Source organism: Cervus elaphus, chromosome 26 (assembly GCF_910594005.1).
Source record: "Cervus elaphus chromosome 26, mCerEla1.1, whole genome shotgun sequence".
In the NCBI taxonomy this organism is placed as follows: Eukaryota; Metazoa; Chordata; class Mammalia; order Artiodactyla; family Cervidae; genus Cervus; species Cervus elaphus.
In genome coordinates, this window is record NC_057840.1 from 35,903,748 (window position 1) to 35,925,969 (window position 22,222).

At 40.8% G+C, this 22,222-nt stretch overlaps 1 protein-coding gene across 3 annotated transcripts in view; it reads right to left on the minus strand.

Moving 5' to 3' along the window:
• Window positions 1-22,222, minus strand: part of SYNE1 (spectrin repeat containing nuclear envelope protein 1) — a 482,339-nt gene that overhangs the window by 149,215 nt on the left and 310,902 nt on the right. For 2 of the 3 annotated variants that reach the window (XM_043888327.1, XM_043888325.1), the window contains 5 exons: window positions 21,305-21,445; window positions 14,166-14,333; window positions 13,725-13,886; window positions 5,274-5,468; window positions 3,592-3,765 (listed from right to left, as the gene is read on the minus strand). In XM_043888327.1, coding sequence (XP_043744262.1) covers window positions 3,592-3,765; window positions 5,274-5,468; window positions 13,725-13,886; window positions 14,166-14,333; window positions 21,305-21,445 — 840 coding nt within the window. Of the gene's footprint in view, window positions 1-3,591; window positions 3,766-5,273; window positions 5,481-13,724; window positions 13,887-14,165; window positions 14,334-21,304; window positions 21,446-22,222 lie in introns of all 3 variants that reach the window. The other variant, XM_043888326.1, reaches the window with a different exon arrangement.

Below are 22,222 nucleotides of genomic sequence, written 5' to 3' on the forward strand. Positions count from 1 at the left end.
TGTCAGAGGTGGCTCCGTGGTAAGAGAATCTGCCTGCCAGTGCAGGAGACACAGGAGATCCAGGTTCAGTCCTGGGGTTGGGAAGTGCGCCCTGGAGGAGGACAGGGCAATCCACTCCAGCATTCTTGCCTGGAGAATCCCAGGGAGCGAAGAGCCTGAGGGCTACAGTCCAGGGGGTCGCAGAGTTGGACACGACTGAGTGTCTGAGCGTGTGTGCAATGTATGCACACACGTTATGCTTGTGGCTAATAATAGTAAAGACGTCACATGATCAACTCTTTGTGTCAATTTAAAAAGGACTCTTTTTTTTTTTTTTTTCTCAAAGAAAAATGTTTTGAAAAGGAGTTTTCCCAGACTAGTGCTCTTTTAACTTTTTGTATTATTTCTGTCGTTTTTTTTTTTTTGGCCATGCCACCTGGCATGTGGGATCCTAGATCCTCAACCAGGGACTGAAGGGTGGAAGCATTGGAAGGGTGGAATCTCAATCACTGGACAATCAGGGAAGTCCCCCTGTTTTTATCTTTTATATAAAGCAATTTTAACAAGGCATTTTTAACTTCACATTTCTGGAAGTTTTCCTAAGAATTTCACTTTCACTTTCTGTGGTAACTCTCTAGTGTTACAAGGTTTTTTTTCCTAAAATGGAGGCTAAATCCAGGAAAGAAGTGAAAATAGTCTCCCCACTTCCCAAGTAAGATTTAAAATAAAAACCAAAAACAGAACAACTAAAAAAATCAAGCAAAACAAATAACAACCATATTATTTTCTACAGAAACTGTTCTGTTTTTCTATACCTTAAGTACTTTCTAATTTATATTCAATTATATATTAATAAGAAAAGATTGTACAAAATGAGAATCACTACCATCAACTTGTAAGAACATAAGGGAGATCCCAAAACCTAGAACTGAACGGAAGAGTAAAACTTTTCCTGAAATGGGCCTTAAAGGATCATTTCTTGAGGATTACTCTTGAGAAACTAATATTCTGTGCAGGACCACCTTTTCCATTAGGCATGGTTGTCACAGAGCTGAGGGCCCCTAACACTTCAAGGGGCCGAAGAAAATGTCTTTCACTTCTTTTAAAATCAGAGGAAAAATGATTATGATGATAATTAATATGTAATGATATCACCCCAGGCTTCCCAGGTGGTACAAGTGGTAAAGAGCCCACCTACCAATCCAGGAGGCATAAGGGATGTGGGTTCGATCCCTGGGTCGGGAAGATCCCCTGGAGGAGGGCATGGCAGCTCTCTCCAGTAATCTTGCCTGGAGAATCCCATGAACAGAAGAGCCTGGTGGGCTATAGTTCATAGGGTCGCAAAGAGCGGGATACAACTGAAGCAACTTAGCATGCACCCACGATAAACTACCCTAGATTAGATTAGTCTCTGTACCCAAAGCAGTTACAAAATACAAATATAACTTTTAGTATTTCTATAGAGGAAGAGAGGTTCATGGAAACAAAGTACCCTGGGCCCCAAAAGTCATAACAGGACCCTAATTCCATATAACAGCCACAGCTATGATTATACTACTGGCTCAAATGCCGGATTTATTTGCATGAGGAACTATCCCATATTTGTGTGATTCCATAGGCTCTGAGTTTTGAAAAATATTGCCAAAGTACCACTTCAATACTTTGTAAGAGTCCTGAAATATATTATCTCAACTATGCATCTTATGTATAACTATAAAAATAGAGACATCAAAAAGGAAGAGGTGGGAGTAATGATGAAAAATAATTTTGAAATGTGAGTGCATGTGGTAATTTCAAGTGCTAGAAGGCAATGCTAAAAATACATGTCTCTTTTCAGAAAAGTAACTTTAGAAAAGATGATACAAGAAATAGAAAACACTTGCACATGGCTCTCTATTCTCTACCATCAAGGTAGAGATGCTTTGAAGACACGTAAATAAATTGTCCACAGACTTCCTTAGTGGTCCAGTGGCTAAGACTCTGTGCTCCCAATGCAGGGGGCCCAGGTTTGATCCTTGATCCGGGAGCTAGATCCCACATGCTGCAACTAAGACACAGCATGGCCAAATAAACAAATAATAATAGTTTTAAAGTTTAAAATTATAAGTTGTGTAAAGAATTTAAAAACCTAAATTATAATTATTAATATTAAAAAAATCTCAATCATAAGGGATGACCAGAATGATATACTATGCATTAAGAAAAAAGATGGCATTCATAATTAATGGTTGTGCATATTTCCTCCAGTCCCACATGTACGAAGTCATGCACACTGATATTTAACCTTGCAGATTAGACTAGGTTTTCTAGACTTGCTGATTAAATGAAAGAGCTTTTAAAACAAACTTCACCCATGTGTAAAGTCTACTATGTTGATACTCTTTGAAGCCAATGACTGGCACATGGGAGTTCATCATCTATTCTCTATGCTTATACATGTGCTTGAATGTTTCCATAATAAGGAGGTAAGAAAATAATATTACAGTGAAAACCTTGATGTCATTACCCCTTAAATTAATTTCTAAAGACCTCACGCTGAGGAAGGAAATTTTCTGCCCCAGAAGACAACCTTCCCATGTTGAGTCTGGCTCCCTATAACTACAGTTTTGCCAAGTTTTCCAAATAATATTTCTGAATTAGAACCAAAATTGCAACAGGCCACCTATTCTGTTTTTTACCCATAGTCACTGATACTAATTCTGTGCATTGGGTACTTCAATTCCTTATTAGCCACCAAAACAGATACTATAAAATTGACATGAGTTCAAGCAAGCTCTGAGAGATGGTGAAGGACAGGGAAGCCTGGCATGATGCAGTCCATGGGGTCGCAGAGTCAGACGTGACTGAGGGACTGAACAAGTCTTTTAAAAAATGTCCTTCAGGAAGCTGAAAATTTTCTAAAGAGTAGATACTCTTGGTTAAAATTTTCAAGAGACTAAGCCCACATCTGGACTTCATTTAACCTTTCATAAGATATTGTTTTTCTTCTAAATATGTAAAGTATATGGATTGTGAAAAATCACATATCCATACCACACTTTGTTACCATTATACTTTTCTGTAGTTAAAAAACATGTCTTGTGGAACCTTCCCTGGTGATCCAGCAGTTAAGAACTGGCCTTGCAATGCAGGGGGCGTGGGTTTGATCCTTGGTTGAGAGTGTGTGTATGCATACTCAGTTGTGTCTGATTCTTTGCAACCTCATGGACTGTAGCCCGCCAGGCTCCTCTGTCCATGGGATTCTCCTGGCAAGAATACTGGAGTGGGTTGCCATTTCCTCCTCCAGGGGATCTTCCCAACCTAGGGATCGGCCCTGTATCTCCTGTGGCTCCTGCATTGGCAGGCAGACTCTTTACCACTGAGCTACTTGGGAAGGCCCCTGAGATCCCTGGTCAGGGAACTAAAATCTCACGTGCTAAGGAGCAACTAAGGCCGTGTGCTGTAATTACTGAGCCCACATGCTCCGGAGCCCATGTACCACAACTAGAGAATCTGTACTCCCCAACAAAAGATTCTGCATGCCATAACTAAGACTCGACACAGCCAATAAAAGATACATTTTTAAAGTCTGCTTAATGATGTTGGCATACTCCTTTGAGACCATTTTTGTACCTGGCAGTCCACTAACTGGGCCTCCATGTCCATGGGCTCCTTGGGTGACCCCAGGGCAACATCCAGAGTGGCCTTCGTGTTCAAGAGCCAGTGGTCCAGCTGATCAGCTTCACAGCGATACCTGTGCAGGGCTTGCTCCTGTCTCTGTTCCTCCAGCTGATCATTGAGTTTCTCCTGATGAATTAAGTGGGATGGAACACAGATCACTCTGAGGCAAAATCACCAGGACTCAACACATAGAGCAATGGTTCCCAGCCCTGACTGCACACCAGAACCACCAGTGAAACTTCAAAAACAATCCCCGGTGTTTAGACCATGGTACAGACTGGTAAATCAGAATTTCAGGAGGTGAACCTCAAGATTAGTATTTTTTAAAAACTCCTACAATGATTGTATGCCTAGAGTTATCTGTTTTTAAATAATACACCTACAGAACAATGTGGATGCAATATAATTGACAGAAATTGGTCAATGGTGTAAGACAGTAGGTAACTTGACTTCAAAGTATGGGAAACTGTAGCGTGTAGTGGGGACTATGGCAACTGAAGAACATATTTAGTTCCCCTAAAAGGGCAGAACCACGCAGTTTCAGGCAAGTGATCTCCTTCAGGAAGGAGTGGCCCAGTGCCATCGCTTTCTAGAGCAAAGGCAAAACTTCAAAAAATTTGGTTACGTCTCTGAGGATTCTTTAGTGATGGCAAATAATCCATATATTTTTTAAAAATCCAGGCCAATCACTTCATTTCACAACTCTACATGGGTTTCATAGAGTGACTGGGGACAATGTCAATGAATTCAAAGGTTAATTATTAAGATACTCTTAAGTATTTTACTTTAAACATTACTTTATTAATAATCTATTATTTTTAATTAATTTATTAAATTGTTTATAAATTAGAGTTGATTTAAAATTTCTCCAAAACAGGAAAGTATATGGATACACGATTAGCCCAGCTTTAAAATAGGTAAAACTGGAAATATCCTATGTCCCTAACAAAAGGACAAAGGTTCATTGAATTATGGTATAATCCGCAGCTAAATAAAATAATGTTAAGCAGATAATAATAACTGATTTTGTGCTAGAGAAGCTGCTAGACCCTAGAGATACAAGGACACAGACACTTCATAGGATCAACAATATGAACATCATACATGTTTAAGGCCAGGAAAGGTAACAGAACAACAACAACAAAAGGAAAATAACTTATTTTTAACACGTGTGGTAGTATAACTAAAATTTATCTGTTAAATATTAAAGTTAAGTAACGTGAGAACCACAACTGCAGGAATATGCTCATGAATTAACATGCTTAAATTGGCTTCCAGTGACTAAGGATTTATTTTTCACAGCATTAGCAATGCTATTCATAAAAATGGTCTTATTTAAACACAGCAAACTATTATGCAAACCTTCCACAATTATTCCCCACAAAGCTCATGTCTACCCAGTATTGGCTCTCCGCTGCCTCAGTTCTGCAGGCCTGCAATGAGTCAGAAACTGGTGAAAAGACACATTCATTCATGAGGGCTCTATTCACGAGGCCCTGCACACACAATATACCAGCTTCTTTTGAGTGGGAAACAATAAACATGTCGATCACGTAAGTAGCTGGACATACTTGTCAACCCAACCCCAGGAAGTTAACCTGGACGTGAGGGGCAGCCCCAGGGTGGCCTGTTACCTCCAGAAGCTGCCGCTTCCCAGATGCCTTCATCCTGATGGTGGCCATTCGCTCCGCTAAGACGGTGAGCGTGGACTGCAGCGCCAGCCGCTCTGCCGGCTCGGACCCTGGGGACCCGGACCCCAGCTCGTCCGCGAGGGCCGACTGCAGCTCGCTGATCTCCTCTTGGAGCATGAGAATCTCGTCCATCAGAGCCTGAGGGGAAGACTGTGGAATCACACTCCTGTGTGCAGATTTTTTGCACTGCAGAATCGTGGCACTTAGCCAAGCTCACTTGGAAGTCATTTAACCAACAAACAGGGGGCCTTCTAACCTAAGTTTCTAAATGCCATTGCCAGACTGAAAGTCAGGAAGTTTCTGACTTGAAGATCATTTGCATCAGTAACTTAAAGTTAAGTAATCTGGTTTTCAACAGGCTGTAATCTGATGGGGGGGAGGTATGTGCAATTAATTCTGTCTGAGTCCACAATTCTCTGTTGAAAATAAAACTCATCACTTTCTTCCTCAACGTGACTCCTCCCACTCCAAGTTTCCCCGAGTCTGGAACAAGGCTGCATTTTAATCGCAAACTCATATCATACAGACAGGAAGAACCTGTCACCTGCTTCCATGCCATTGCCCTGCCTTACTTTTCTCCTCTCCCCAGGTCTAAAATTTGAAGTTTCTCAGGGCTACTTTCTAGACCCTGTTTTCTCTCTTCACAATCTCTCCCAAAGAGAGAGATTGTGCAGTCTATAGCTAAGGATTTAATTCCTTTTTCCCGTGGGACGCTTAGGTAGAACAAAATCTCCCACCCCAAAAGGTCTCTGGCATGCAGATTATTTTGAGTTGAGAACAATCAAGGCCCAAGAGACTCAGGAAAAAACTCTGACCTAACTACCTAAAGAATCTATCTCAGAGACGTTTGCAAAGAATAGGAGTGGGTGTGGTGAGTCCACTTTGCATCCCTCTGTCTCTGAATGGCCCAGCTAACACGTGCTTCCCAAGCATTTGCTTTATGTCTCCTTGGGCAATTCATTTCTGTGTTAGACAAGAGTCCACTCTCAGACTCTGGAAGGGGTCCCCTTACTGCAATACGACTGCTTTTACCTCCAAAACATCTTGTTTGTCTCCTCTGCTCCCACCTAAGTCACAACCAATTCCTTATCTGAATTGCTCTCATAGTCTACTGGGTGGAGTATCTGCTTAAACCCCTTTAAAAAGATAAATCAGATCCTCTCACTCCCTTGCTTTACAATACTTAGTGGCTTCTTGCTTTTGAAATAAAACCCAAACTCCTTACAGTATTCATGCATTCTCACACCTGGCTGCCCCTGGTACCAGGCTTCCTTCTTGCTCACTGCATCCCTGCCTTTAATTACTCCAGGATCCCAGTGCTTTCTGCCTCAGGGCCTCTGCACATCCCATTCCCTCAAGGTCTGGAATGCTCTTCTCCTCACTCTCCTGAGATGGGTCTCTTCCTCCTTGGAGCCTTAGGTTAACCGTATCATCTTCAGAGAGACCTTTCAGGACTACTCATTCAAAAAAACAAAACAAAACTCTATTACTCTCTTTGAATAGCACCTTATCTCCTGTTTAACAGCCATCATAATTATGCGCTGCATTTCTCATTTTTTTTATTTTATGATTTGCTCTTTAGCTGGAATCTTTTTCTTTCTGTTTTTGTGGCTGTGCCATGCAGCTTCCCTGACCAGGGATGGAACCCATGCTGTCTGCAGTGAGAGCAGAGTCCTAACCACTGGGCTACCAGGGAAGTCCTTAGCTAGAATCTTGAGAGGAGAAATTCTTATTTGGGATTTCAATGATGCATTAGGAAAAACAAAAAACAAGCCCCCCCACAGGAGGGACAACCATGACCCAAGTAAAGAATCACTGATTTTATAGTTGCCAATATTTCATAGTTTGCAGTATACCCCCACTTGCATGATTCCCATCTCTTCCGCAGGCTTCGCTGTAAGCCAAGTGCCTCCTCAGAGTGGGCTGTCAAGGGATATTAAAACCAAAAAACAGACCCTCTTTTTCCCCTAATATCAGGATGTCATCACGTCCAATTGCCGTTTAAGTAAACGATGATACTGAAATATTTACATACATCTAGAAAAGTGCAGACAGTAAGTGAACATTTCTGTGAATTTTCACAAACTGTATCTACCCATGCCCCTGCACCCAGACTGAGAAAGTGAACATTCCCAGGACTCGACAATCCCCTTGGACTTCATCCTGTTACAGCCTTCCTCCTTTCCAGAGATTACCATGGGGTGGGCTTGCAAAGTCATAGATGCTTCTGGTTTTGAGCTCTCCAGAAACAGAGTGACTCCTGATGTCCTGTCCTGTGTCTGGCCTCTCTCACTCCCTCCACGACCGTGACTACACAGGCAGAAAGAGCTGGCCCTTTTCAGGGCTGCACTGTATTCCACAGTCACCCGGTTTGTGGGTCTTGTCCATTTAAACCTTTCTAATGGTATCTCACTGCGGCTTTAATTTCCATTTCCCCGATGACTTCCCTGGTGGCTCAGATGGTAAAGAAGCTGCCTGCAGTGTGGAAGGCCCGGGTTTGATCCTTGGGTTGGGAAGATCCCCTGAAGAAGGGAATGGCAGCCCACTCCAGTATTCTTGCCTGGAGAATTCCGTGGACAGAGGAGCCTGGCAAGCTACTGTCCATGGGTCGCAAAGAGTCAGGCATGTAGTCTGAGGGGTTTCTGGCTTCTAGTTCTGTTCCACTAACTCATGTGGTGTTTTTGCTAATATAACACTCTCATCATTATTATAGCTTTATGGCTCACTCTCATATTTTGATTTTATTCATCTTCTTCAAGGCTGTCTTGGCTATTCAGTTAAGAATAGCCAATATATATTTTCAACATATATTTTTTCATACATTTGTGATATAATTTAGAATTATCAATCTCTACCAAAGAACTTGCTAGTATATTTTCATAGGATTGTAATAAATTTACAGACTGTTATTGCTTGTTATATATTCAAAATGTTTTTTGTTCAGTAAGCTATTTTCTCCTATTTTATAATCATTTTTGGTATTTGATTGCCAAAATATAAAATTCATATCATTTGGTCTGTTTTAAGGGCTTCTCCATAATTAGACTGACCTATTGTCCTTTTTTCTTTTTTTTGCATTGATTCTCTGTACAAGATGAGCCCCCTCTGCTAATGCACACCACATTCACTCTCACTCCCTCATCCTGTGCCTTTCCTCACATGTTTAATAGTGCCTCCTACCCACTCCTGTTACTATTTCAAACTTTCAAAATCCTTGTTTTCCCAACAGATCTGTTAGAGTCTCCTTTCATTTACCTCCCACCACTGTAATATACAATCATCTCGCTGGGTTATGTATAATGTGCTGGTAATTCACTTCACCCCCTAAATCATATGTTAATGAAAAAGTCTATTTCAGCTGTGAACACAGTAGGTGCTCAGCATATCTACCTGAATTAATTCCAATTTATTATAGACAAACAGGTATCTGAATCATAAAGCAACCAGAAGAAAAAAAAAAGCTTCCTCATTCATTTAATCTCAGTGGATTTGACCAATGAGGTATACAGTGAAGTGAACTACTTCCTTTTCAAACTCACAATGTTGTAAAGGAGCTATGTGAATGTCCTGAAGTCAGTGATAAAGGAATTAGGAATCCTAGAACTGCTAACTTCCATAGTGTTAGAGTTAAGCCTCTCCGTCCATGCTTCAGTTTACTCTCAGGGGAGAGTGGATATTTTGGGGAAGGTTAAGTTTTAACTTCAAGACCCACTAGCCAAACTTACAGGGAGATGGGATTTCCTTTTGTGGTGATGTAAATGTTTTGAAACCAGATAGAGGGGGTTGATTTTAAGACATTGTGAAAGAACTAAAAGTCACTGAACTGTACACGTTACAATGGTTAATTTCATGTGATGCGGATTTCACTTCAATCTAAAAAACAAAAAGATCTAGCAGCTGAATATGTCTTTGATCTGTAACTCGTTTCAACTGGTGGCCAGCTGTTTCCTTCCCTACAGCACCTGACTCAAAACTAAGGAGAGGAGATGAAATGTTCCTCTTTGTGTTTCTAACTTGTGTTTACAAGGAGGGCATGTGTATGACCAGTCTGTGGCTTAAAGTACCTTGAGCTTTTCTAAACTGACTCTGGGGAGAACATGGAGTGCACATTTGGTTCAACAAGAAAGGTGAACATGAATTTCATTGTGAATTTCATAACCGTCTTCATCAGCTCAGTCCATCTCAAACTTTGAGAGGTTATATATATTAAAGAAACAGAACCAAAATAACCTCAGAGCTCTACCTCTAAACCACCACTGGGTTCAGGTGGCAAAGATAACATACATTCACGAAGCATTAGCTGCCCATGATAATGAAGGTCCCATAACATGCAGAACAGCCACAAGTCAGCATAAGAACTGCATTGATGTCTTCAAATTAAACCTATTGTTCAATTTCAAGAGAGTAACAGGAAGGGCACAAGACTCCACCCAAATTCAGTAGATTTAGACAGGTGTTTAAAGGAAAAACATAGGAATTAGAGTAGCTCTTTAAAGAAACGTTACTTCCAAGAGTGTGTTGGGGAAAAGAAAAAAATTGAAGTATTTTTATTAACTTTTATAAAGTGCTGAAATCATATTGGCCCCTCTTACCCACATTCCATTGGACTTTATTTAAAAAGAGTAATTCTCGAAGTGTACTCAACAGTCCCACAGATCTGTCTCTTGCTTCAACAGCGCTTGGACGGAACATACCCAGGGATGCCCCTTGCCCCAGCCTCTGACCACCCTCCAACGTTTTTTCCAGTTGCAACCTTTGGCATCAGCCACTCAGCTGCCCGCCATCACCAGGACCAGCCACCACTTTTTGAGTTTAACTCCTTATTACTGATCAACCATGAGCTCCCAGATTCATCAGTATTACTCCACTGAGGTGGAGGCCGCCATCAACTGCCTGGTTAACATGCATCTGCAGGTCTCCTACACCTCCCTCTTTCTGGGTTTCTATTTCGACCATGATGATGTGGCTCTGGACGGTGTGGGCCACCTTCTTCTGCGAGCTGGCCAAGGAGAAGGGCAAGGGTGCAAAGCATCTCTTGAAAATGCAAAACCAGTATGGCAGTCACGACCTCTTTCTGGATGTGTGGAAGCCATCTCAAGATGAGTGGGGTAAAACCCAGGATGCTTGGAAGCTGCCCTTCTCATAGAGAAGAACTTGAGCCAGGCCCTTTTGGATCTGCCTGGCCTGGGTTCTGCCTGCGCAGACCCCCACATCTGTGACTTCCCAGAGAACCACTTTCTAGATGGGGAGGTGAAACTCAACAAGAAGATGGGTGACCACCTGACCCACCTCCGCAGGCTGGCTGGTCCCCAGGCTGGGTTGGGCGAATATGTCTTCAAAAGGCTCACCCTCAAGCATGACTAGGAGCCTCTGGAGACCAGTGGCCATTGAGGAGTCCCCCTAATGTCAGGGCTGCCTGAAAACCCTCTGCAGCCACTAGGCAGCTTTTTAACACTCTGGAGCCCTCTCTCAAGCTTTGGACCAAATGGGAACAATAAAGCTTTTTTGCAGCATCAAGGAAAAAAAGAGTAATTCTATCGTATCTTGGGATTCTTAAAGTATCATTTCAGAAGCCAAAAACCAATTTAGATATTATGCTACCATTAGCTTTCCATGTGGGCAGCACTGTCCCAGAATTTGCAGAATTTAGGCACAGACAGCAAAAGTTAGCAAAAGTAGGTCAGATGGAAAATGTTAGATTTGTGGTGATACAAGAAATCATACATTATTTATATTTCTTTCCCTCTCCTTAGAATATTAATATACTTGTTAAGTTCAAATGATGGGTAAGCACTGAATTAGAATTACATCTCCTCAGTGCTATAATTGTTAGCATCACCACTCTCAATTTAGAAAGGGATGAAAATCATGTGGTTGGCCTTAATGATAAGAAAAGACGCAGGATAGTTTCTAATTTATAATACTTAGCATTAATGTGCAATTTTGAGTTTTTGCCATTAGATCCCTTAAACAAAATAATAATTCTGCTGTACATTCAGTTTGTGTGTGTTTTCATACTAATGCCTGAGAGGCGGGGTGATGCTGGTGATTGGGAGTTAATTTGCATCTTAATTATGAACTCTGGAAAGTCAAGGCAAACCACCAGGATGCTACTTTCAGTTACTAAATATTGTGGGACCCAGTAAAGGGTCTTTGGGAGCTGTGGTCTGTCACCTGGGACACAAGAAGGATGTGCCCTGAACCAACACAGTGATCAGAAAGTACCTGAAAGCAGAGAGTCAAGTTTTGTAAACCCTCTTCTGGGACGCTAAGCCTGTGACACTTAGATTCACTCTAATCAAGCCTTTGGACAACTCATCCCCCATCCTTTTTGTGCGTGCGTGCCAAGTTGCTTCAGTCATGTCTGACTCTGCAACCCTATGGACTGCAGCCTTCCAGGCTCCTCTGTCCATGGGATTCTCCAGGCAAGAATACTAGAATGGGTTGCCACGCCATCCTCCAAGGGATCTTCCTGACCCAAGGATGCAACCCATGTCTCTTACGTCTACCTGCATTGGCAATCAGGTTCTTTACCACTAGCACCACCTGGAAAACTCCCCAATCCTTTTTGGTTGCTTAAAAGAAGCCGTAATCAAATGCACGGGTGTTCTCTGCTGTACCTGCTACTACAGGTACAGTGAGGGGTTCGAGAGGGTGGGGGGCAGACAGAGCCCCGGGAAGCACACTGGGGCCACCCGGAGAGCCCCCCCAGTGACAGTGAACTGGATGTTCACAATCACAAAACCGAGGTATCAGTTAAAAAGGACTGTGGTGCTCAGGGGAACGCAGCATGGTAGTAACAGAGACCTCAGTCCCTGACTGTCCTTGTGATCAGCTTCATCCAAGTAAACAAAGGTTAGTTTTAATTTCATATTTTTATAGCACCCTCCCCAAGCCAAATGGACTGTGAGTGACTTTAAGATAGCAGGAAGACCCACAGACCGTCATTTTACCAAAACAAGGCCTATAAAGATGGATGCTGTACACTCTGATGTCTATCTTAAGAAGCTACAAGAGTGTCAAAATCCTGAAAGCACTATTTCTCAATGCTGTCTCTAGATGAAATGTTTTCACTTTTGTGTTAATACTTCAAGGCCCTTTATTGTAAAAATAGTACAATTTTATCTTGGACTATACATATAAACAGGCAATGTATTCCAAGGTTACTGTGGGTTCCAAAACTATAAAGATATTAAGTAAAGACAGAGTACAAAATTTCATTCTTAGAGCTGACAAATTTCCCAGTCATTATTTGATAGACACATATATCATGCTTTCATAGCTCTAAATTAGCATCTAAAAGTAGCTCTCATTTCCTCTGCCTTTGATAGGGCTGTCATATGCTTCTGAGATCTGGTCAGGGGCAGGCAGCATTTTCCTGTACCACAGTGATTGGATATTTAGGTGACTGCACGCCTCAGTGTCTTGGGCCCAGTTACACCTGCTTGTGCATTAATAGTAACCCGATAATGTTGCTAAAGCATTAACCAGACCGTAACCTATGCACTTAGCAGGCATTTTAAAGTGATGCATTTCTAACAGCAGTTGAGCTAAGTTAACGTAATCATCTTTTCTCACCTAAAGCTGAAGCATCGTCCAGTGTACCTTTATTTTTTTTCCCAGTGTACGTTTTAATAAATGATTCAAGTTCGGGACAACCGCAGGATTATAACTTGGAAACCCTTCTTCTTCAACTGCTTCTTTGCCCACTGAAGTCTCAGAGATATTCTAAGTGATAAGAAGGTACTGGGGACGCACTCAGTTGCTCAGTCGTGTCTGACTCTTTGCAACCCCAAAGACTGTAGCCTGCCAGGCTTCTCTGTCCATAGGATCCTCCAGGCAAGAATACTGAAGTGCATTGCCATGCCCTCCTCCAGGGACACATGGCTAAGTTTCTTTAAACAACTCACTGGAAGTCCAGTGGCTAGGACTCTGTGCTTCCACTGCAGGGGGCATGGGTTTGATCCCTGGTTGGGAAACTGAGATCCCACAGGCTGGGCAGTGCAGCCAAAAAGAATACATTCATTAATTAAAAAAAAACAAAACAATACCTAGAGAGGGTAGATGTTATAAATAAAAGGGGTGCCTTTTATTCTTATGATAATAGTTTAAAACGAAATAAAAATAATGTGGCAACAATAAGGAAAGACAGTTTATGTAATAATAAAGGTGAAAAAGCAACATCAAGGCCTGAATTTCTTTCTTCCCCTCTTAGATCCCTCCCTGAAGCAATGATGGAAACAAAACCACCACTTGGAATCTTGCTGACGCTGTAACAGCTGATACAGTGAAATATGCCAGCCTGCTCTCTTATGTACGGGCTTGACCAGTCAGTCATAAATAAGGGTGCACCAGTTTGATCAAGCAGGAAGCTGAAGCCATGGCTATTCTTACCTGATGTTCGGCCATCTGGCTCTCGGGACTCCTGCCCTGCTCTGGACTCTCACTGAGTTTCATCTCGATGGCCTCCATTTTCGTGGAGATGGACTGGAGGGAGTCCTGGTACTTCTGCTGGCGTTCCAAGGCTTCATAGAGTGTGCGCTGCTTCTCGCTGATCTAAAGAAGAAAAGGGATATTACCAAACGTTTCCCACCCCTTATCTTCTAGATTACGATATTTCTTTCCTCACCGCTTTACCTCTGTGACTCAACAGAGGCTATTCAACTGTACATGAGATGTGTAAATATTAGGCATTTATTTCATAAGACAATCACTAAGGAAATCTGGCGTCTTGCGTGTGTGCTCAGTTGTGTCCGACTCTTTGCGACCCAGGACTGCAGCCTGCCAGGCTCCTCTGTCTCGTGGGCTAAATAACCCCACATTTGGCAGACTTACCACATTCTTTAAGGTTTCCCAAGAGCGCTGCAAATCGTCCAGCTTTGCAGTGGCAGACGGCTCCAGTCCCGGTTCATACAGCTCTTGGGGTGGCAACGTGCTGGGGGGGACCTTGGCAGCATCGGTCTGTAACCTCTCAGGAGACAAGGCTTGGTAATAAGCGATGTCCTGTGGGAGCAAGGCACGTGTTAGATTCAAGAGGAAGACAAAACTTGGGTCACTGTGCTTGTCACGCAGAGGAAAGTTTTAGGATTCATACCTGGCCCTGGGGGCTACAACCATCAAAGTTAGTAAACTCCTGTGATAAGAAGGTCATATCAAAGCACATTGTAGTTGCTTTCAAATTTTAATTCATATAAAAAGCAATTTACCAATATTTCAAGTTGCCAAAACTCATTCCTATTTTATATTTGGCAAAATTAAAATACAAAGAATTTAACTGGTATACACACTTCAAGACTGATCAATCAGAAAAAAAGGAGAATCTAAATGATGTGTTTCCTGAAATGTTGATTAATATGTTGATCAGTTTTGAATAATTTTTAAAAACCTTTGATTTAAATACATTTCAAACTCTGAAAAGTTGTTTCTCGGGTATAGCCAGATTTTCAATATTTGAGTTCTTTATTCACAGATATTAATTTAAATATCTTAGATATGTTATTTAAATATGTCTTAATTAAACATGTTAATAAATGTTACTTAAATTATAAATATATTAATATTTAATAAGGGGAAATGTAATGGGGAGGTTAAAACTACTCTAAGAAACAAATAATAAAGAGGTTTTCTTCTATTCAATTCCTGGAAGAACACAAGAAACAAAGTGGATGCTGAAATAGGAGGCTTTTGAATTTTTTATTTCTTGGGCAATAAGTAACATGACATATTTTATTAGTATTGATAATAGAATTTACTATCAATATACATAATTCATATGCTTTTAATTGTTTTCATGGTTGTGTATATATTTATAGAAATTGAAGTGGGGAGTACTGTTTATATTGTGGAAAATGCTATTATAAAGTTCACAATTTCACAGTTGTACTGTTTAAGATTAAAAACCTGAGCCTTATTGATGATAATGTCTTGGTAGAAAGTACTGAGGGCCCCAGATACCTGGGAAGAATCAAGGCAACAGCAGGAAGGAGCCTGGTGTCTTGCGGTCAATACTAGGGCAGAAGCAGGGTCATATAGTAGAATGAGTTCAGACAGGAGTCTGACACTGGAGGAGTCAGGACACCTGAGACCCCAGGTGAAATTCACCTCCTAAGTAGTTAGAGAATTGGATCCTCATAGCTCAGTTAGTAAATCATCTGCCTGCAATGCAGGAGACTCAGCTTCGATTCCTGGGTCAGGGGGATCCCCAGAGAAGGAACTGGCAACCCACTCCAGTATTCTTGCCTGGAGAATCCCATGGACAGAGGAGCCTGGTGGGCTACAGTCCACGGGGTCACAAGAATCTGACACAACTGAGCGACTAAACCACCACCACCACCATAGAATTAGAGCAAGTCACTCACATCTTGTGCATGGACTCCCTCATCTGCACAACCCTGGGTGGATTCGAGGATTAAATAAAGTGATATCTGAGTGGCCATGAGACCTTCTACCATCTTCTTCTTATTGCTGAGGCCTCAGGTAAGTCCTCCACATTTATTGATGACACTGAAGCATGGTGACTAGTTCCTTTTCATCCCTAACCCTGTCACTCATCTCAAGCAGATCATCTTGATATTTTCCAGTCCCTGACAACCTTATATCCATCCATCCTTGCCCACTTACCCTCCTTGAACATGATAGGCTGTCATCACTGAACTGATTCACCCTGAGTATATTTCTGACTAAGTGATGTAAACCCTTTTCTTGCCAACAGCTGTGTTTCCTTTGCCCCTTTAACTTCTGCTTCGACCACTTGGAAAACCCCAACTATGACTCAATCCAACTTTTCCTTAGAGAATGCATGTGTGTGTGCACACATGTGCACACACACACACACAAATTGGGATATTTCTCCAAATTCTCAAATTTTCAAAGGTCTGTCTATATTCAGACTCACCTCTATTTCACTCTTTCTAGCCCTCTTGAGCAAAGATAACCCTCTTACCTACCTCTGCAATCTCATCCACCTTCCCTTTCTCAAGGATTTTGGTTCATTAATATCTACTCCATCTCCACTGACTTTCCCCTTAGCATATAAATAAGTCCTTTATGTCTGAAAACACCTACACACAGCCTTCTTTGTTTTTTTTTCTTTTAGAGTATCATATATTAGAAAGTTCTACAAATCATAACATAATGACTCATTACATACAAATACAATTTGCACACGTTTATAACCATCGCTTTCTCCCTTTTGCTTCATAATTCAGTTTCTGAAGATGGTAGTTTACACTTAATATGTTCTCCTGTCCACTTCTAAATACCCAACTGAGCCTTAATTCTAGTGACTCCACTAAAAGTGCTCTGGCCATAATCATCAGTGGCTGTTTTCTGTGATATAAAATGATTACTTTTCGAATCTTCTCTTGCCTGGTTTCTCACTGGAATTCAGTACCACTGATCATCCCTTCTTGGAAAAGACTTTCCTTTTAACCTTTCTGTTCTCCTCTATCTCTCTCATCATTCGGTCTTTCTCTTTTGTTTTGTGGACTCAAACATTGCTGTGTTTATGAGCTCCAGACTCACATAATGAATTGTACAAGTTGATCCCATAGTCTCTTCAAACTCAATACTTGAAAAAACAAAACAGACAAACCAAAAAACCACATGGAGGATAAGAAATGGATTTAGGAAAAATGATGACATTTTGTCCATCTTTCAATGAATGGATGAAGTTTTATCCATCTTTCTAATCACCTCACTTGGGAGGATGTGAGGATGAAGTTCTATACCTTTGGCCCAGCACAGGTTCAAGTTCATGTTACAGTGACAACTTCCTAACTCTCAGGTTGCAAACTGGCAGCCTGCAGGTTGCCTCTAGCCTGCATGTATTTACAGTGTTCTAAATTGTTTCGAATTTCTCTTCAACCAGAAAGGGAGCTTTGGTAAGAACCCTGATTCATGGATTCCCCTGCAAACCAGAAGACAGGTAAGACAGACGCGTTCACACGCACACAGTAATTCTAAGAGAGGAAAGTCTGCCTAGTTCACGTGGGGAGGCTCTGTCAGGGCCCCACAGTCCCCCGGGCTGTTTCTGTCATTTACATCACCAGTAAATGACTGGTGATCAGTCATCAGTCTGAATGACTGGACCAGACACCAGCCTGAGTAAACTTTTGTCCCTCACTCGCTTCCCTGGCTCTAGATTTGTCCATTACCATCCTCCTGTCTACACCGATACTGAAGAATCTGTTCTAAAGCTCACTTCTGTTCAGAGCTTCTAGTTTAATTCCTTCAGTGGTTAACTATTAGCTCCTGGACAAAGTTTAGATTCTTTTCTGTGGCATCAGGGTGTGTTTCCTATATCCCCCCCAGCTTCATTTCTCCTCCCATCTCCTTCTCCAAATCTATGCTTCTCCCATTATACTGACGTTATTTGCAGTTGCTTTGCTGGGGCATTTTCCTTCCTGCTGCCTGAAAAAACTTCCTATGTGTGCTTCTTTCTGTCTGAATGACTTCTCCTCACTCTAGAGCACTCCACCTGTACCTGGTTAAACTAAAGGGGGGAGTCCCCGACCCCCTGAACTCCAGCCTTGTTTAGGTACTTACCCTCTGTCCTTCCTTCACATTCTGCTTCCCACCCTCACAGCACTTGTCCCACTGCATGGTCTACCACGTGTTTGCCCTCACACAGACGATGAGCTCCTTAAAAACTGTGGACGTGTCTGAATCTGAGCATACCATGGAGTGTTTTTGCAAATAACAGGCAGGTATACAAAGTCATTGGACTTCCTTGGTGGCTCAGTGATAAAGAATCTGCTTGGAATGCAGGAGACTCGGATTCAATCCCTGGGTCAGGAAGATTCCCTGCAGAAGAAAATGGCAAGCCACTCCAGTAGAGAATCCCATAGACAGAGGAGCCTGGCGGGCCACAGTCCATGGGGTCGCAAAGGGATACTTCTTAGCAACTATGCAACAATAACATATACATTCATAAAAAATTGTATACATAAAAGCACTTTTTTTTTTTGCTGCATTGCATGGCATATAGGATCTTCTTACCTCCTCAACCAGGGATCAAAGCTATATCCTCTGCATTGGAAATGCAGAGTGTTAACCACTGACCACAAGGGATGTTCTCTAAAACCACTTCTTTAAACTCTATTATTTTGCTTACATGGATGGTATTAATAGTATTATGCGTGTCCACAAGGAAAAGCAAAAAGTTGTGTTGATGTAAAAATTTTAAATACTCTATTATAAACAATGAAGGCCCAAAGAAATAAAATAAAATAAATTTGTTACAAAAAAATCTGTCTTCTGGCTTCTGTGTGTGTCTCAAATTTCTTAAAATAATTTGAAAATATCACCTTTTATAGATTAATAATTTGCATCTATTTGAGGACTACATAGATTTAATAAAATAAATTGATCAGTTCTGTAAGTAACTACTAAATATTTGTTATAGTGAGGAATCACCCCTAGAAGTATCTCTTGTTGGTTACATGTCTACATTAAAGGAGTTATTATCTAGCAGATTCCTAAGGAATCTTAGACTTCTAAAATTGGAAACTGCTACATTTTGATTCCTTTTCCAGTCTAAAGCTTTCACAATGTGGTGAATTAAGTAGCTCTGCTTCCCATTACAAATGAGGGACTTTCCAGGTTCATGCTGCTTAGCAGAAGACGTGGGATCCATCCCCAGCTTTTAAACTGGAGACAGGGATTCTACCCACTACAATACTGCTCTTTTCAAACTTCTACTTCCCTCAACTCTTCCGAGGAGGAGCCCAGGTCTCGGCTTGCTTTTAATAGGATCAAGAATCCTGCAGCAAAGTCTGGGGATGCCTCATTATTTCTCTCGTCAAGTAAACTAAACCGCTATCACATTTCAGCTAATAACTACTGTCAGAGACAGAACACCCTGACGGTGGGGAGATCAGTTAGTTATATAATGGAGATCTACTTACAGAAGTAGCAAGCATACAGTCTTTTTGTTAACAGCTGCGATTTTAGAAAGCAGTTATATTTGGCCCTCCTTTGAAACAGCTGTGTACATTCTGTGCAGTGTTTTGAGTCTGCAAACTGGAACTTATGGGAATTCTAAATGCTTTCCTCAGCTTCAAGAGAAAGTTTTGTAAATGCAGGCATCACTGGCCATGTTGCAGTATTTGTTCATTTTCCTCTGACTTACATCACTCGACGAGAATTGCATGTGGCTGGAATGACGGGGTCAATTTGTTTGAATAACACCAAAGCATAACTCTTGCTTTTTAACAACTTCCTGCGAGTAAAGTTGTCTGACATGAATGAAATAAAGATCTTTTCCCCCTAATTTGCAAGACCATATAATACTATGTCAGGTTAATATTAAAGTTTAAATTAAAGTTTTCCTGTGATTTGGGAGGGGGGTCAAAATGGGATTAAGACAAAGCACAATTTTGCTCATGATTTGGAGATTTGATTGAGCTTGACAGGTAAAGCAACTGTAATGAAAATGCTTGCGTATTGTATCATTTACAGAAGACTTTCACGTGTCCAAGGAAGGACACTTCATATGGTGCAGCACTGAGATGTATAATTTTAGAAAAGGGATATTCTTTCCAGTGTGAGTCCAACGGTCAGTGTTCATTGTTCAATTTGAAAATTTTAAGAACATTAAGCCCACCGTATAGGATACATTCTCTTACACAATAAAAAGCTGACTCTAGCCATATTTCTATGATTCAGAACACATCATCAAAGAATGAGTAATTCCTATTTTAAAATCAGAATTTAGAAAACAGTTTCTGAAATCCTCCTGAACACTGTGAACTTCTCCTTTTTTAAAATTTCCCCTAACACTTTTGTTATTATTCAACCTAAGGCCACTTTTCTCACTCAATTATAAGGCGCTTGAAAGCAGGGGCCACTGCTGATCTGCCCTCTGTTATATCTCTGAATCCTAGCACAAGATTTCACGCCAAGCAAGCTAGCTAGCTGATAATGAATGAACTGATATCTTTCTCAGAGCTCCATAGATTTTTACCAAGAGAATTGTTTTATCGAAAGATTTCATTGCTTTCTTTTCCTTGTTTGGAGGGAGGCGGGCTCTCTATATCACAGAAATCCTATTCTGAATGCTTCTGCTTTAAAATAAAATAATATGATTGGTTTGTAATATAGCTTACAGAACATTTGCTCTGGTCAATGCTTCTTCCTTGATAGTAAATTTCAGCTTTTTGAACACAAGTAATTTCATAGTAAAGCAATTAAAAATTTTTTTTGCTCTTTGGCTAAAGAAAAAAAGAAAGCATTATTCAATATGCATTAAACAATTTTGATTATTGTAAAAAATCCTTTTGATTTCTATGCAATATTTTTCATGAAAAAATTTTGAGATATTTAATTTAGTATAATCTATATTAAATGGAATGTACACTAAAAAGACACCTCATAACAAGAAGCTGTTGTCCCCATCTTATAGAAAATAAAACTTAAGGTTATCGACAGATAAGAAAACTCAAAACACATATCTAGTTAGGCACTAATGTGTATACTGACAGACGGCCTTTAAATTGGTTGGCAATTAGTAAATAATGAAGAAGTCTTTGTTATATTATAATATAGTGAAGATAAATTTTCCATCTTCAAAATCCGAGCTGGCAAGTGTCAAAACTTTGCTCAATGAATGTTAACAACAGCAATAAAATCATGTTATTTTACAAAGGTGACATGAACATTTCATTTTCTATTAGGATGCAGTAGTCCATTACAAACAGCTGTTAGATGCTAAAGCCATAATGCCTTAAAACAGGCCCTTCTGCAGCTCTTGTTTCTGTGACCTAATTTTTGCTCATCTCATCTCAGTAGCCCAGGAGAGATGGTAGGTTAAGCCAGCATGGGTCTCACATGATAATCACAGTTTATGCAAGTGTCACACCCAATGGTGTGATTCTCAAAGTCTACTATTCATACCCACAATCTGATAAGAACAGAGAATGGAGTCCTGCATCCATTCAGAGATCTGGGCTAGAGGAACGCCAAGGGGGCAGTACCTGGTTAACAGAGGCGTCTGTATGAGCCACAGGTGAAGGGGAACGACAAGCCGGCGGAGAGGAGATCTCACTGTTGGTTCCCTCCTCCCCAGATTCCTCAGTGACAGGTGACAGCAAAGTGTGACAGCGACCTGCAGTCATCTGTCACACAGAACGCGGCCCAAAGGAAATCGGTTAGTTATGTTAGCAAAACACCTGCCCAGGCACCAGTCAAAACAGTGATAACCACACAACAGAAGTCAGAGTTACTGAGATCTCAATTGATATACACATTCTGTGTGACTATTTGCAAGTTTTGTCCTCAAGTGACTATGACGCTAGGGGCCACTGTAAAACAAACATGGGTAGGGGATACAAGTCACATTATGGAGTTTCATTGTCGATTAAATATTTCTTTAACTTATGTTCCTTTTCTTGACTGTCTGTATCTTTATACATAACTATCAAAAATCACAAATCATACAAATGAGAGAAGGGTCTATGAATTAAAGCTTGGTCTTTTGTAGGTATTTCAAATTCCCAATATTCCAGCGAGATAAATGCACCCAAAGTAATATATCACAAAAAGGGGTCAGGTTTGGTTATACACTACTGAAGACACAGTACATATGTGTGAAAATATAAGTGCTGGAAAACAATGAATTAAGAAGATAATGAACTCATTTTAGATGCACAGTGATGGGGGAAATAACATTGCAGATAGAAGTGAATGGAATTAAAAAAAAAAGAAGTGAATAGAATTTATCTTGATCTAAAGTTAACCACTGGATTTTCTATTATCTTATTCTTCTAATAACAGCTTTTCTTCGATATGTTATGAAACATTTATACAACAAAATAGGCAAACACACCTAGTCACCCAGCGTGTTAGCAGGAAACACACACACACACAAATATGTGTAGCGTGATTCTCCCATT